Source organism: Rhinatrema bivittatum, chromosome 16 (genome assembly GCF_901001135.1).
Source record: "Rhinatrema bivittatum chromosome 16, aRhiBiv1.1, whole genome shotgun sequence".
NCBI lineage: Eukaryota > Metazoa > Chordata > Amphibia > Gymnophiona > Rhinatrematidae > Rhinatrema > Rhinatrema bivittatum.
The window spans coordinates 18,955,949-18,973,537 of record NC_042630.1 but is presented as its reverse complement, the minus strand read 5'-3'; the positions used below and the strand labels follow the sequence as shown (position 1 = coordinate 18,973,537).

The 17,589-nt window shown below is 42.7% G+C and overlaps 1 protein-coding gene across 6 annotated transcripts in view; it reads right to left on the bottom strand.

Annotated features, from left to right (window-relative positions):
• Positions 1-17,589, bottom strand: part of DLG4 (discs large MAGUK scaffold protein 4) — a 150,239-nt gene that overhangs the window by 50,548 nt on the left and 82,102 nt on the right. For 4 of the 6 annotated variants that reach the window (XR_003853104.1, XM_029581061.1, XM_029581059.1 and 1 more), the window contains exon 2: positions 16,397-16,561. Coding sequence is in view for 5 of the 6 variants with exons in the window: in XM_029581061.1 (XP_029436921.1) it covers positions 16,397-16,561 (165 nt within the window). In the remaining variant the exon portion in view is untranslated. The remainder of the gene's footprint in view (positions 1-16,396; positions 16,562-17,589) is intronic. The other 2 variants (XM_029581063.1, XM_029581062.1) reach the window with 1 other exon arrangement.

The following is a 17,589-nucleotide window of genomic DNA, read 5'->3' as shown; positions in this document are numbered from 1 at the left end:
GGCCGAGTACTCTGCTTTATTGTTTAGTTACCAGGGACAACATTCTAAGGGAGAGGAAAAAACTCCCTCTGTCATGAGTCCCAAGATCCATTTCAGCGGCTAGCAACCTAATAATGACATTCGGATATTTAAGAACATAAGAACATGCCATGCTGGGTCAGACCAAGGGTCCATCAAGCCCAGCATCCTGTATCCAACAGAGGCCAAACCAGGCCACAAGAACCTGGCAATTACCCAAACACTAAGAAGATCCCATGCTACTGACGCAATTAATAGCAGTGGCTATTCCCTAAGTAAACTTGATTAATAGCCATTAATGGACTTCTCCTCCAAGAACTTATCCAAACCTTTTTTGAACACAGCTACACTAACTGCACTAACCACATTCTCTGGCAACAAATTCCAGAGCTTTATTGTGCGTTGAGTGAAAAAGAATTTTCTCCGATTAGTCTTAAATGTGCTACTTGCTAACTTCATGGAATGCCCCCTAGTCCTTCTATTATTCGAAAGTGTAAATAACCGAGTCACATCTACTCGTTCAAGACCTCTCATGATCTTAAAGACCTCTATCATATCCCCCCTCAGCCGTCTCTTCTTTAAGCTGAACAGCCCTAACCTCTTCAGCCTTTCCTCATAGGGGAGCTGTTCCATCCCCTTTATCCAGAAGTAATTGGCTACATACAGAAAGAATCCATACCAGATCATAGCATTCACTCACAGAATTCACTGGATTCCCTTGAGCAATCCATCTCGATCCCAACACACTCCCAGTATTTCTCAGTAGAACCTAAACAAACCCCCAGCCCTACCCCACAGAGTCCAGCTAAAATACAGCCCAAAATCCTTTCTCCAAGGAGTCCACTCCACCCTACAACTCAACTTACAACCCCCTACCCCGTTCACCCTAAACAGCTACTACTGAGCCTAAACCATGACTAACAACTCCCTCTTCCAGAATTTCAGCCTTCTCAGGGGGTACATGGGACAAGAAACAGAGTGGGAGTAAAAGCTGAAGACACGCCCCATTGGATGGTGCCTGGGGAGTTCGAGGAGTGTTACAAGCAGAGGCTGAGCTAGCTTTGGGGCTCTTTGAGCCTGTTGAGTTCTGGAAGAGCCTGTGAGGGGGTCTCAGGAGGAATCTGGAAGGGGTTCCTTGTCCTTGCTCTGCTGAGATTTGTTCCTTTTGAGTATGGAGTTTGGAGGGAGACAAGGGATCAGTGAGAGTCCCAGTACATCTGAAACTATGGAAGGCCTGAAACCAAGAGGAAGAAGGAAGCCGGACTTCCTACAGTTGGTGACTGGATCAAGAAAGGGCAGGAGAATGTAATGAAGAAAGGGGTACACATTATGTCAAGGGTGTGCTACAGTTTCTGCATCTCCAGAGTGGAGAAGAGTTACACCCTAGGTTTTTCAGGTACAAAGGGGAGTCTATAGAAGTCAAGAATAGATCCTTGATAGCCCAAAAGGTACTTAGAGAAATGGGAGCCCCATGGATTGCACAATGGCCCAGCAGGTCCTAGAAATGCTCCCTTGTCTAGAAAGATATTGGAAGGAGGGCTTCACTATAACCTTTTCCTTCACAGTATAACTCTCTATAAAGCTCACACTCACTCTATGACCCTCTCACCCAGCCTGACTCTCTCTAGAGAGCTTACACTCATTCTATAATCCACTCTGCCATAGACTTTCTATAGAACTCACATTCATTTTATAACTCTCGTCTACACTCAGTCTATAGCCCTCTCCTCCACAGTCTAACTCTCTATCAGAGCACATAAGTCTACAGCCTTCTGTTCCACAGTCTAACCATCTCTCTAGAGCAGACACTCCGTCTATAATCCTCTCCTCCACAGTCTCTCCTTATGGAGGTCACACTCTTTACTTATTTCTTTATGTCTAAGTTTTTATAAATCACGTGATCTAAAATTCGACGGTGTACAATAAAAATATACATAATTACAATAATAAAACAGACATCCAGTAAAAAAATACAATAGACAGCACAGCCAGTAAACTTCAGTCTTCAGCCCTCTGCTGCAGAGTCTAATTCTTCATAACCCACTCCCCCACAGTCTCTTCTTATAGAGGCCACACTCAGTCTGTCACTCTCTGCGCCAATCTAACTGTCTAGATAGTCCTCACACTAAGTCTTAACCCTCTGTTCCACAATCGAGTTTATACATCTATTTTTTAAAAGTACATGCAAATATTTCACACGTTCAATAAGTGTAACATATATATCTAATCTGGATGAATCTCTCTGGACAGATTGGGTTGACCATTTTGGTCTTTTTCTGCCATCATTTACTATGTTACTATCATCATTTCTATAGAGTCCACATGCAGTCTATAATCCTCTTCTCCATAGTCTAACCCTATAGTAAACTCACACTCATCTACATCCCTCTCCTTCAGTCTGTCTCTCTATATAGAGCTCACAGACTGACTCTCTATATAGAGAGAGTTCCACACTTGGTTTGTATCCTCTGTTCAATAGTCTAACCTATAATCCTCTTCTCCAGTTTGCATGTGAATCCAGTTGCAATTCCTTGTCTCTCTGTACTGCCTGCCTGCCTGTTTGTCTGTCCTAAAGACTTGCATCAGTCCAAGCCAAATCTCTCACAGCACTTCACCAGAAAACTGGCCCATGGTAAGAGTAATGCTTCCCACAACACATATCTCAGAACCTCAAAAAGACATTGCATCTCATCCGAACTCGAGATTAAAGTATGAGGTCAACTAGTAGGTGGACTCTTGGCAACCCTGTCACTTTCTAAATTGCAGGTGGTGACCATGGGGACTACTTGCTATAGAATGGATATCCTCAAATGCTTCAGTATGAGAGATCAGCTCTGGGACATGCGTCGCCAATCCAACCTATGTATGTCACAGCCACCAGCCTAAGCATTTTGACAGGAATGAGTTTCACTCCAAAGCTCAACCATCTCTCCGCATTCTCTCACCAAATATCCCGCTTAAACAGCTGTCAGATCTGGGCTCTGAATTCAAAGGAAGGCTTGGTACAACATTTATTTATAAATGTTTGATATTCTGATTTTACAAGATGTTCTCAAAGCAGATTACAATTATATTAAAAAATTCTATTCCTACTGCAATAGTGCAACAGGTTATAATCAACATAGAGAACAGGAGAGAGGGGCATGTAGGATGAGATCAGAGTATATTGGGGAATAGATCGAGTTAGAGTAGTAGAAGGAATAATAATGGTATGGGCCCTTTAGATAAAATAGTGTAGTTGCACTGGGAGAGCAGGAGCCTAGTGTATAGGAAAAGAGAGTTAACAAGTAAGAAAATCCAGCAATGGTCTCATGATGGAGGGCTGCTAGTCAACGGGGGTTGTAACTTGTCCAAGGTCACGAGGAGTGCCAGGAAGATTTCAACCCTGGCTTCTCTGACCACTAGGCTGCTCCTGGTATCTTAAGCCATAGCTTAGGGAAGAAGCAAGTGAATGCACAAAGTCTGCTGCAGGTCAGTCTGGCATAAGCCAGAGGGGGGAAGAGGCAAAAAAGGCCATTTGGGAAGAATGAAGTGTAGGAGAACAGTATCTGGGAGAGGTGTTCTGGGGCCATTTGGTTTACGCACTTGAAGACAAAGCAGAGAGCGTTGAATTGAATCCTGTTTTTGACTGGGTGCCAGGGCAAGTGGCTTAAAGTGGGTCTTATATAGTGTAATGGAATTTACTGAGACTAATCTGAAGACCACAGGCCAACCTCTGAGTGAACCCATAGTTACTGGTTTGCACTGTGAAATGCTAACAAATGCTTATGAACAGGCAAGAACCTGAAAACTGTGGTGCCAGTAGCTCCCAGATGGGAAAGTAAGCAATTAAAAGATTCCAGAGTCTGAGATTACAGGAGGCCTCACATCTTGGAACTGATAAGACTGCAGAAAGGGAGTGGACATTGCTCCTATCCCAAGCAATTGCCAGATTTTAGTGCGTAAAAAAAGTGAGAATAACTAGAGGGAAAAGAGATCGCTTCCTGGAGGAGACAGAGCAGGCCCACACAAACATATACATACAGTGTATATATGAATAGATTTAGGTATTCTCTTTAGTAATTATTATTTACAATTAACTTTTCTCTATTACCTGATTGTATTTATTTTCTGTTCTGTCCTCCGTGATGTCCTGAGTCAGAGAGTGCATGTATGTGTGTGTTTATTGGATAAGCTCCTGAGGTATAGTCCTGTAGGCACGCAGGCAGAAGCTCCTTGGGTAAAACTCATAGTGTGTGCAGTCAGAACCCAGAACAAATTTGGTACCTGGGAGTGGGGTTCCAAGCTGAGGTTTATATGAGCCTGCACCTTATGTATTTTAGTATTTCTTGTGAAGGGCAGATTTATTTGTTTTGGTATCGTATAGTTTGTGTTAATGATTTCTCTTGTAATCTGCAGAACACAGGATAGAAAATAAGAAAACATATTGGGCACAGAATGCTGTGTATTTAATTTCAAGATCATGTGGTCACAAAAGGTGTCATTTGTTAAGGGCCAAGAGGAAAGTAAGTTAGAATTAAAAGCAGAAAAGGGAAAGTAACTTTTGGAGATTGTAGCAGCATGTGGGAAAAGCCCATGGGGGTCCTAATGTCACGGCAGACATACATTCTTTTGCCGATGTGGAAGATATGATTACTAAATATATAAACTCCCCCATCTCCAAGGAAAGGAAAAAAACAGAGGACAGACTTCGTATGGCTGTTGCTGGATACTGCAAGAGCTTGGCCCCAATGTCTCAGTACTTTGACAGATAACTTTTCTTATCACAGTTTTCTTGCTTTAGTTTATCTTCTGCCCAGTCGGCAGAAGGTGGACAGTGATATGAGGAGGAATTAGATAGACAATGGGAGTATGAGGCTGATTTAATTGAGAAGCTAAAAATGTTTAGCACCCAGAGTAAGGCTTTAAAGTCTGAAATTACACATTTAAAGAGACAGCTACTTGACAAATAGGAGGAGCTACAGATCCTCTGAGATCATGTAAACCTGCAGGGCTTCTACCTGAATCCCCCCTCAGATGATAAGAATCAGATAGAAGTGATATAGAAACCACTGGGGAGTGGGGAAAAAAATAATCCAGCCGAGAGAAGGAGAGAGGATGTAGCCACTGTATGCTTTTATGACAGGACATTAGCCTGTAGCCCAGCATCTTATCAAAAGCCTATTCCAGCTCCTAAAACTCAGTCAGGGAAGTTTCACGATATTTGCATTCAGTACCTAATTCCCCCGCCCAACAGGCTTGGGAATTATTAAAGACAAAAGATGGGGTTGATTGGCCCCATTCCTTGTACTCTCTTTTTGGCAAACCCAGTACTTGTTTAAACAGTGGGGTGTTTGGCCTCAGCTGATAACCTTAAAGTGCTGCTAGTTGCTGATTCCCTTATGCCTGAGTGGCCTTGGTTTTTGTGATGTTGGCAGTATACAGGGCTAGAAACCTGTTAGGAGGTAAAATATGTGTTTGAAGTGCTTCATTTTGTTTCCTTTCATACACAGCTCTGCACACAGAGTATTTTCTTTAAAATTATCTATATGTTGAATTCTAGTTGTTATGTCAGTCAGCGTTCTCTCTCTCTCTCTCTGAACAGGGCAGTATGAAAGTCATTTGAGGATTTGCTTTAGTAAAAGGGTTTCACAGAGGGGGAAGAGACGGGAAATATTTGTTGCCTTTTGTGGTATCTGTGTTTCCGTTTATATGTTTTGACTTTGAAGAGAAAAACTCTTGTTTTCTATTTTTTTTTCTTTCTTCTCGCCTCTGCTCCATTGACAATGACTCTTCCCTGCTTTAGTTTAGGAATGTAGGAATTGCACAAATTGCAGAAAACAGGAGTATAGTGTGCTGAAGCTGAAAGAAAAATCATGTCGTTAGAAGAGAGAGAATTTTCATTGTGTAAATTCATCAAGGTTGTTGTTTCCTACCTTAATTGTTTAGAAATGAAGATGTGTCTAGTTAGCTCGCCCTGTGATGTGATTTGATTTAAAAGATTGAATTAACCTTTCTTCTTATGTGAGAAGTTTTTTTTTACAGGCTGACAAGATGACATTTGCCTGCTCTGCCAAATAAAGTGCAAAACCTGAAGTTTTTTCATGTATTCCTTTTTTGAACAGATCTGTTTTAAAAATTCTGGGTTTTTTTGTTTAATTTTGGATCCAAATAATTTTTTTAAAGTTTTTTTAAGAGCCTACCTTTGAGCTCTAATATTTTGAAAAGTATTCACTGTTTGTGGTTCTTTGTCATTATATGTTATGGTTGTGTTATTATATGTTGTGTATGTTACACTTGTGTATCTTTAGCAAAGATAAAGACAGCAGAGTTTGAAAAAAAAAAACAAACAAACCACAACTGTGTTTTACCTTGCCAAAGAGTATGAGAAAAATGCGATGAATAAACAATAGCTTCTGCAGTCAGTTACAGAAAGAAGAAGCCTGAGTAAGAAGTGAAATTGACACTGTGCTGAAGTTTTATGGGCAAAATGTATTAAAGAATGTGTTCTATGCAAAAGGTGATAATTGACGTTTTTTTCCCTGTTAACTTTTGTCTAAATTCAGTCACAGTCCATGAACCTGCAGGCAAGGAGGGAGTGTAGGGATTTTTTATCTGTTTTTTTTTTTAGAAGTACTTGTGAATTTTTCTTTTCCTTTTCACTTTTTGGGGGTCCATGTTGTGATTTTCCATGTAGAGTCTGAATGGATGGATGAGCACCTAGATCGCTTGTGTCTCTGAATATTGTATGTTATCTTATGGAAAAGTGGGAAGAAATAAATATTTATTATTTATTTATTTAAAGGTTTTTTTTCTATACCAACATTCATCGGTATATGGGATTGAATGTTATGCAGCTGCTTCTTTAAACTATGACAGAACAATACCATATGCAGAGTTTATTAAGTACAAGAGGTTATTGACATTTATCATAGATTTTCTTTTTTACTTAATTTGAGTTTTTGTTTATCTCATATCAGGTATTAATCCATTAACACAAACATCTGCGTTAGTGATCGGAATGCAGAAACTAAGCTTAAGCAACAACTTCTTGAGTACAACGCTGGCTCCTTGTAAAGAGGACTGAACATATCATTTGTCAGTGACACCGCAACTGGGTGAAGAGCAACATTCTTTTGCAACACTTTATAGACTGAAGTGCTCAGAATTTATTCAGAACTACACCTTTATGTTTTTTGTTCCATGGGAGTGGGCCTATATGGAAAGTTTTTATTTTTTTTTTTATGAGACAATATATATACCTATCTGAAATGTAATTACGAAGTTGAAACATTTTTATTATGCACTTAGGGGCAGATTTTCAAAGGGTTACGTACGTAACATACGCGCGTAACCCCCGAAAAGCTGCCCCTTCCACCCCCTGCATGCGCCGAGGCTATCTTGCATAGGCTCGGCAGCGCGTGCAAGCCCCGGGATGCGCGTAAGTCCCAGGGCTTTCCTGGGGGGGGCGTGTCGGGGGCATGTTGCAGCCGTGGCCTCCGGACCAGCCCCTGGACCAGAACATGGCGCGCGCATGTTATAAAATCGGGAGTAGATTTGTTCGTGCCGGGTTGCGCGAACAAATCTACTCCCGCGCGCACCTTTTAAAATCTACCCCTTAGCTAATACCTAGTTACATACTTGTTTGCAGATGCTATTATTTCGATTCTCACATAGTAATAATAAAGTCTGAATTAATGCAATTTTATGAGTTTGTAGTTGCTCCACTCTGTTACCAGTTCAGCAGAATATTGCTATCTGTATATCAATCTGACACCCAGATAATAATTTTTTTTGTAGATAGAAATAGACAAGACAGGGATTTGTTGGGGGTTTTTTTTTACCCTTTCCACCCCCTGTAGGTGGGGAGAGATAGGTGGTACATCTGAGTTTAACCATTCCAGATACATACAAAATATGTCTCATAAAGCAGGGTGTGAACTGCCAGTGGGAGATGTTGACAAGCAAGGACCTGAGACCATAATTCAGCACAGGGTGGAGAGACACCCAAATAACTGCAGATGTGGATAACTGTGAACTTTTGTTAAGCAGGCCATGATGAGCAAAAAGGGCTTGACGCTTAACAGCTGAGAGCTTGATTACAAACTCTGATGAGCCAGGTGTCCCCCATAAGTCAGATCAGCCACATATACAACCATTAGCACAGAGATCACAATGGATAACAGAAAATACTGAGAACTACTGCAGAGGCTCCTGGCAGCCTGGAGGCATGCCCTGCTAAAGATTTCAAATTGGCCAGACTTCTGGATCAACTAGGCTCCAGGTGAAATAAAGCTGTGATGGGGTATAAGTATTCCTGATGAGGGTCATCTGACCAGCTGCACCAGAAAAGCAATATACAGTATATAGTAATTTTATGTTTCAATGGTATTACTCATATAGCTTTGAACCCATTAATCAGAATACTTTTTTGTTTATTTTTGTTGTTTACTAATATGAGTTTTCTATCAGTTACCTGTGTCCAGGAGTGGATTGTAATGGAACTTACTGAGTGATTTGAAAACCACAGGCCAACCTCTGAGTGAACTCATATTTATAGTTTTGCACTGTAATATGCTAAAAAATGCTTACAAACAGGCAAGAATCTAATGGGTAAATTTTCAGAACCTGGCACACGCAAACACCAGGAGATATGCATGGAAGTGCCGGGCTCTGTGAAAGGAGCAGGCCGTGGTCAGGGTCTGGGCAGGGCAGAGTCAGGACAGGGGCAGGAGCCAGCTGTGACAGCGGCCATTATGCCCTGTCCTGGGGAAGCGCGCGCTGGCAGCTGGAACTTACTTCACCAGCAAAGATGAAGTAAGTTTTAAAACAAAAAATTTCTAATAGTTAGGGGGTTAGGGGTCGGAGAGGAGAGGAGAGGAGAGGAGAGGGGAAAAGGGAGGAAGAGTAGGTAGGGGGATAGGGAACTGGGAATGGCCCAATCACGTTGCCATGTTTTTTTAAAAAATCACCCCCTTGCACACGCGAGTCACAACCTGCCCGCACATGCACACACCAATATACAATTGGACGCACAGGTATCATATTTTATAACATGCACACAGCGCCACGTGCGTGTTATAAAATCTACACATCCATGTGCGTCTTTTAAAATCTACCCCTTTGAAATGTAGTGGCAGCAATTCCCAGATGGGAAAGTAAGCAATTAAGTGGTACCAGAGTCTGAGATTACAGGAGGCCTCACAGCTGTGCTTGGTACGGATAAGAAGCTGCAAGGGAGGGGACATTGCTCCTAACTCAAGCAGTTGCCAGATTTTAATGTATAAAAAAGTAAAAATAGCTAGAGGGGATAGAAAATGCTTCCCGGATGTGATAAAGCAGACTGATCTTTGGACATGTAAGATTTACTGTATGTGTATAAATATGTATACACTATATGTACATATTTAGGAATTCTCTTTAGTAATTGTTATTTGCAATTGACATTTTTGTATTATCTGATTTTATTTTTTTTTTTGTTCTATCCTCTTGTTGCTTAAATAAACCTAAAGGAAAGACATGGAACTGCAATATCCTGAGTCAGAGTAGGCGTGTGTTTGTATATTGAATAAGCTCCCAATGTATAGTCCTGTACGCATGTAGGCAGAAGCCCCTTGGATAAAACCCATAGTGTGTGCGGTCAGAACATATGGTCAGATGCTTTGGCTCCATCTAAGATTCTTACCGCTCTACTTTGTGGAAGTTGGAAGTGTTTGAGCTTGTGTTGTGAGATTCTGTGAAACAGAGAACAGCAATAGTCAATTCGGATGGTGATTAAAGCATTTGTCTCCCCAATTTATCTGTCCATTTGATACCTGCTGGCCCTGAAGAGAGAGAGAGTGCTTGCCTTGAGACACTTCTGCTGGCTCAGCTGTCAACTGGGGTACGAGGCCCTGTCCCCCAGGTGATGTCATCAGAACAGGGGGGGGGGGGTCAAGAGCCAATGGTCAACACCAGAGAAGGACACAACAGACCTGCCTACATCTCCCCAGTTCATCTGTCCATTTCATAATTTGATACCTGCTGGCCCTGAAGAGAGAGAGACAGGGCTTGCCTTCAGATGCTCCTGCTGGCTCAGCTGTCAGCTGGTGCATGAGACCCTGGCCCCCCCAGTGATGTCATCAGAATGGGGCAGTCAGGAGCTGGCGGTGCTCCGTGTGGCAAAAGGAGCTCCTTTGTTTGCTCCTTCATGTGCACCGAGTGCTGTCAAGTTCTAACTCCTTGGTATTTTGCCTAGTTTTAATGCCTACATAAGAACATAAGAACATGCCATGCTGGGTCAGACCAAGGGTCCATCAAGCCTAGCATCCTGTTTCCAACAGAGGCCAAACCAGGCCACAAGAACCTGGCAATTATCCAAACACCAAGAAGATCCCATGCTACTGATGCAATTAATAGCAGTGGCTATTCCCTAAGGGGTAGATTTTCAAAAAACGCGAATAGGCGTACTTTTGCTGGCGCATCAGGCGCAAGCAAAAGTACACTGGATTTTAGTAGATACGCGCGGAGCCGCGCATATCCACTAAAATCCTGGATCGGCGCGCGCAAGGCTATGAATTCTGTATAGCCGGCGTGCGCCGAGCCGCGCAGCCTACCCCCGTTCCCTCCAAGGCCGCTCCGAAATCGGAGCGGCCTTGGAGGGAATCCTCTAACGCCCTCCCCTCACCTTCCCCTCCCTTCCTCTACCTAACCCACCCGCCCGGCCCTGTCTACACCCCCCCCTTACCTTTCTCCGGGGATTTACGCCTCCCGGAGGGAGAAGTAAATCCCCGCGCGCCAGCGGGCCTGTTGCGCGCCGGGACGCGACCTGGGGGCGGGTACGGAGGGCGCGGCCACGCCCCCGGGCCGTAGCCACGCCCCCATACCCGCCCCCAAAACACTGCCGACACGCCCCCTAAACGCCGCAACGACCGGGCCCGCCCCCGACACGCCCCCCTCGGAGAAACCCGGGACTTACGCGAGTCCCGGGGCTCTGCGCGCACCGGTAGGCCTATGTAAAATAGGCTCACCGGCGCGCAGGGCCCTGCTCGCCTAAATCCGCCCGGTTTTGGGCGGATTTAGGCGAGCAGGGCTCTGAAAATCCGCCCCTAAGTAAACTTGATTAATAGCCGTTAATGGACTTCTCCTCCAAGAACTCATCCAAACCTTTTTTTAACCCAGCCTCACTAACTGCACTAACTACATCCTCTGGCAACAAATTCCAGAGTTTTATTGTGCATTGAGTGAAAAAGAATTTTCTCCAATTAGTCTTAAATGTGCTACTTGCTAACTTCATGGAATGCCCCCTAGTCCTTCTATTATCCGAAAGTGTAAATAACCGATTCATATCTACTCATTCAAGACCTCTCATGATCTTAAAGACCTCTATCATATCCCCCTCAGCCATCTCGTCTCCAAACTGAACAGCCCTAACCTCTTCAGCCTTTCCTCATAGGGGAGCTGTTCCATCCCCTTTATCATTTTGGTTGCCCTTCTCCATACCTTTTCCATCGCAACTATCTTTTTTGAGATGCGGCGACCAGAATCGTACACAGTATTCAAGGTGCAGTCTCACCATGGAGCGATATAGATGGAGCCTCAGAGACTGGTGCCAAAATTCCTGTTATTATTCATCAAAGGAGGTATAGTGTCTTATGTAACTCTAAATGATTGAAGTCTTCCCATCAGCCATCTTGTCTAATTCTTCTCATTTGTTCCAAAGCAGTTGCTTTGGCGTTTTCTGTCACCAATACCATTTTGCTTGTTATGCCCAAGCAATTAGAAAGAAAACTCAACTTATTTATGATCTTGTTTCAAAGAGGCAACCAGAGTGCCTGTGTCTTACTGAATCCTGGATTTTGGACTCAGATTATGTCACCCTAAATCTTATTTGTCCCACTGGTTATATCTGCCTTTCTCAGATATAACCAGGGATGGTGCTTTACTAATCATCTATAAGGATTACCTGAAACTGAAATTTCAGGACCTTAGTAGAGATTCTCCTTTTGAATTGCTATTTTTTTCTGTCCCAAGTTTTTCTATTTGTTTGGTTTATTGTTTGCCCAAATTGTTGCAATCTGGCCTTTCCCTTTGTTTATTAAATTACTTCTCTCAGCTAGCTTTGATCTTGACAAGATGTTGTTGATTGGAGATTTCAGTCTTCACGTTAATACCGTTCCCCTTGCTCCTGAATGTGCTCTATTTCTAGATATTCTTGAATCATTAGGTTGATTCCAAATTGTGGAACAACCCACTCATCAACAAGCTCACTGTCTAGATTTAGTGATTGTTAATGGTACCATTAAGGATGACTGTTGTAACACTATAAACATCCATGATGTTCCTTGGTCAGACTCATTGGTTTTTTCATTTAATATTTTCACGTGCAAAAGGCCCTCTCAGACTGCTTGCCCTTCCATACTTCGGCATAGTCATGGAGACGCCAATGAATTTGCTAATATTACACCTCTGTTCGATACCGTTTCGAGCAATGTCCTGGATAACAGTGTCCTTAAATAGGACACTGCAAGTCTAACTGTTCTTGATTCACTTGCTCCGCTTAAAACTTCAACTGTTCGACCTACTGCATTATATGCTTGGATAACCCCAGCTTTTACATCCATTCGACAGGCCTTAAGGAAAAGCAAGAGCTTCTGGCGTAAATATTGCACCCCAGATTCTGTTATTTCTTATCATAGACTACTTCAAGACTATCATCAACCTTTCTCTAGAGCAAGGATATGCCCTGCACCACTTAAAAAAGCAATAGTTTGCTCATTATTAAAAAAACCTAATCTTGATACCTCTGACCTCAACAATTATAGACTGATTTCATCCTTACCCTTTTTATCTAAAATCTTAGAATCGGTAGTTCTGCAGCCACTCAGTGAGTTCACTGAGGATGAGAATATCCTTGACCCTCACCAATTTGGCTTCAGGAAATCCATGAGCACGGAATTGCTTTTGCTGTCTTTAACCAACACACTTAGGAGAGGTCTTAATTCAGGTTATCGTTATATTCTTGTTTCTCTTGACCTTTTCTCCTCTTTCGATACAGTTGATTGTTCTATTCTTCTGCATCGCCTACAAGAACATGGGATAGCCGGACTTGTCCTAGACTGGTTTTCTTCTTTTCTGGACAATCACTTTCAACAATTTAAATTTCACAATCAATATTCTCCTTGGTCTCGTCTGAAAATGGGTTCTCCACAGGGTTCTACCCTGTCTACCACACTATTTAACATGCACCTAGCACCAATTTGTAAATTTTTATCCAGTCTTTGTGACGGGTACAAAATGTACACAGATCATATTCAATTTTTCATCCGGCTTCATCCCATTTGGCAGGATATTGTTGCACATACTCAAATTTTGTATTTCTTCCATTGAACAATGGTTACTATAGAATAAACTTGCACTCAATAGGAAAAATACAGAATTTGTTTTGATACAAAGAGCTTACTCCATGTTACAATATTCATCCATCACGCTTGATAGCTCTATTTTCAATTTACATCAAAGCATTAGGAGCCTAGGTGTTTGGATTGACTCCCATCTTTCTTTTCGAGCTCACATCAAAGTAGTCATTAGATCAGGTTTTTTCAAACTGTGTGTTGGCTAGGCTTAAATGACTACTACATGAGTCTGAATTCTGAACTGTTGTTCAAGCTTCTAGCTTTCCTTTAATTGACTACTGCAATGGTCTCTGTCTAGGTCTTCCAATAATCATGTTGCATCCTTTTTAATTCCATCTCAATGCTTCAACCTGCTTGATAACTGGGGTTAAGCATTTTTTGCATATTACACCAACACTCATTGACCTTCATTGGCTATCTATACAATAGCACACAGAGTATAAAATTGGTCTTACTGTTTTCAAACTTATACACTTGGATTCTTGTCCCTGGTCAAACGCTTTACTTAAACTATACCAGCCTTCACAACAACTTAGATCATCTCAGAGAGGTCTTTTATGTGTTCCATCAATCAAAAATGCTCGCCTCTTTGTAACACGAGAATCCGCCTTCTTGGTAGCAGGGCCTATTATATGGAACTCCCTCCCTGAGGAATTGCATCTGTGAATGTGTCTCAAGACTTTTAGAGGTCTTCTCAAACCCTTCCTTTTCAAAAAGGCTTATTATTGATTCATTTTTAATCTGTTTTTCACCCCCACTGAATAAGGTATGGTTGCAGATCTGCTTAATATTTACATTTTTCTTCTATATTTGATCTATTATTTATTATGTCTAGCAATTAATGTCTTTTGTTCTGGGCAAGTTTTTGTAACATATTTTATGGATGCTTTATTTTGTACATCGCTTAGGCCTTTACTGTGTTAAGCGACTAATAAAGTTTAATAAATATAAAATGTAAATGAATAGGGTGGATTTCCATTGTAAGGTTACAATCAAGGATGACTCCAGGACTTTGCACTGACTCTTTTGGTAGTAAGGGAGTACCTAACAAGGAGGGTTATCTTTCAGCTTAGTCAAAAGAGATCTAATTTGGAGGGGCTGAGTTTGAGTTTGTGGATATGGAGCCACTGGGCTACTGCTGTAAGAAAATTATTAAGATTTGCAATGGATGAGGTTTAGTCTGATCCTATTTTGATGTAGAATTGGATGTTGTCAGCAAAAAGGTGTCAGTGTTGAAGAACTGGATGAGGTCATAGATCGGGCATATGCAAATGTTGAAAAGGATTGGGGATAACACCAAGGCCTGAGGCGCTCCATAGGTGAGGTCTTTGGGTGTAGTTGATTTGTTGGTCCAGGATATGAACTGACTCCTGCTGTCCAGGAAAGTTTCAAACCATTTAAGGACAGTGCCTTCAATGCCAATGTCACTTAAGCCCTGTATAAGCAGTTGGTGATTGACAGTGTCAAAGACACCGAGATCTAGTAGGACTAGGAGGGAATCACCGCTTTGGTTGGCATTCATATGGATGCTGTCGGTCATGGTTACTAGGACAGATTCTATCTCGTGGCCTTTCCTCAACCCAGACTGGTCAGGTTGAAGGGCATTTTCTTCTTCTAGGACGTCAAGAAGTTGGAAGTAGACTACTTTTTCCATTAATTTAGAAAGAAAGGGGGATGATAGTGGTCAACTGTTTTTGGATCAAGATGGATTTGATTATGGCCTTCTTTAGTTGGGGATTCGGAAAGCCTTGGATTAGCACAGCATTTACTATGGTGGTTAGTCAGGAGGGGCTAAGCTATATTTTAAGTCACAAAGGTATTTGGGAGGTGTTGGATCTAATGAGCAGGTGGAATGGCTGACCCTCTGAAAGTTTTTGGGAGAGATTGTTCTGAATTTGGTCAAAGAGATACCATCAGAAGGAAGCTAAGCTGGTTTGGCCAGGATAGCGGGAGGTGTAAGTTCTGTTAGGAGGAGGTGTGAATGAAGAAGGTGATTAATGTCTTTATTATTTTCTGTAATTAAAACAATGCTTTCTTCCTTCCATTGCACTGTGCATGTCCTGGCAGAGCTGACCCTGACCTGGTGCAAAGCATGCTGGTTCCCTAGAGATTCTGGTAAGGCGCAGAGCAGGAGGGCAGAAGGCCACCAAGCTTGAGATCATAGACAGATGGCGCAGGGGTAGGGATTCTCAGAATGCAGAAGGTTACATGAAGGAGGAGAGCAGGAAGTACAGTTAACCTGTAATTCTCATGTCAGTGTTGTGTTCTTGACCGGAGCAAGGGATCAAAAAGGTTAGATAACAGTAGAGAAAAATCATGGAAGGGAGTGCAGGCAGCTGGGAGAACACTTCTATTGGTCAGAAGGTGTGGAAGGGAGTGCAGGCAGCTGGGCGAGCTCTCCTATTGGTGGATGGGAGCACTGTTAGCCAGGGGGACTACTTCTATTGGCCCGAGACACTGAACAGGAGGCAAGGCAGCCTAGGAAGCTCTTCTGTTGGTCAGAGGCTGAGGAGGGGAGCATAGGTGACTCGGAGGATTTTGATTGGTCAAAGGCTGCAGGCAGGAGCATAGGCAGCTGGGAAAACTCATTTTGAGGGTAAAGTAGGGAGCTGGGAGAGCTTCTTCTATTGGTCAGAGGCTGGGGGTGGGGGGTGCGAGTTCAAGCAGCTGAGAGAGAGCTTCTTCTACTCTTCAGGTCTGTCTCCGTTTTCACTGGCACAAGCGACTTGTGTGGGGAAAGGAACTTGGCAGAACTCCAGCATCAAAATATTTTTGCCAGACCCTTCCAACTGACAAAGTCTGAGCAGATTCTACATTTGCCAAGAATAGAATATGCGAAACCAAGCCGGAATTAAAAGAGCAAACCTCCCCAACACTCCCCCCCCCCCTTTCTCCCATTAGTTATTCTCACCAAAGGCACAGTAAGAGTCCGCAGAAGGCACAGAAATCCAGAGACCTCGTACCTTTGAGAGCAACAGGGCAAAAAGTGAGAGCCATCCTCCTACCTTCATTGGCGAGATGTGTGAATGGGAGACGTATCCGTGGACACTCTCAATCTGAGACAAGTTCTTCTCGGACACGTGTACCAGCTCGGGTGCCTTTACCTGGTTAGGGAGGTGCGCAGGGCTGTGCTCCAGGGGCGGGCTGTCTTCATCTTGATAGCGATATTTCTGAGAGGAGACAAAAGGAAGGAGTGGCGGGTCACCCAGGGGGGACAGAGCATGGAGGGGCAGTCCTGAAAGCTCATCGAAAGAAGAGCTTAGGGACCGAGACGAATCGCTGTCATAAATATCCCTCCCTTTCATCATTTACCCCCTACGCTTCAGTGGCAGCACCCCCTTAAATATCTCGTCCCCATGTCATTCACCCACCCACCCCCCGAGGTTTTCAATGGCATCACCCCCTTAATTTATTTATCAAATTTATTGACTGCTTATCAACTTTTCTAAGCGGTTTCCAATTAAAACATCTATAAAAATAACCAATAAGACTAATACACATCACAGACTAGACATCCATTAACATATATTTTAAAATAAACAGTCATTGCTGATATTATTATATCATTCACCGTCTCCTACTTCCTCTTAAATTCAGAATTTGCCCTTCATGAATTTGAACTACATTCTGTAGTCAGCCTTTCCTCTATCCCAGATGCCTGCTGGAAAAAGAAGGCTATCACTGTTTTCCTGAACTTTAGAAGCCTAGTTACCACCGTCAAACTAGCTAGTAAATAATTCCAAATAGTTGGACCTGCACATAAGAACATAAGAAATTGCCATACTGGGTCAGACCAAGGGTCTATCAAGCCCAGCATCCTGTTTCCAACAGTGGCCAATCCAGGCTACAAGTACCTGGCAAGTACCAAGAAGATTCCATGCTACTGATGCCAGTAATAGCAGTGGCTATTTTCTAAGTCAACTTGATTAATAGCAGTTAATGGATTTCTCCTCCAAGAACTTATCCAAACCTTTTTTAAACCCAGCTACACTAACTTCACTAACCACGTCCTCTGGCAACAAATTCCAGAGCTTAATTGTGCGATGAGTGAAAAATAATTTTCTCCGATTTAGTCTTAAATGTGCTATTTGCTAACTTCATGGATTGCCCCCATTTTCTCTGGATTCATCCAATCGAACCACTCTTAAGGATGGAACATCCAATAACACTTGGGAAGAAGATCTCAATCATCGTGTGG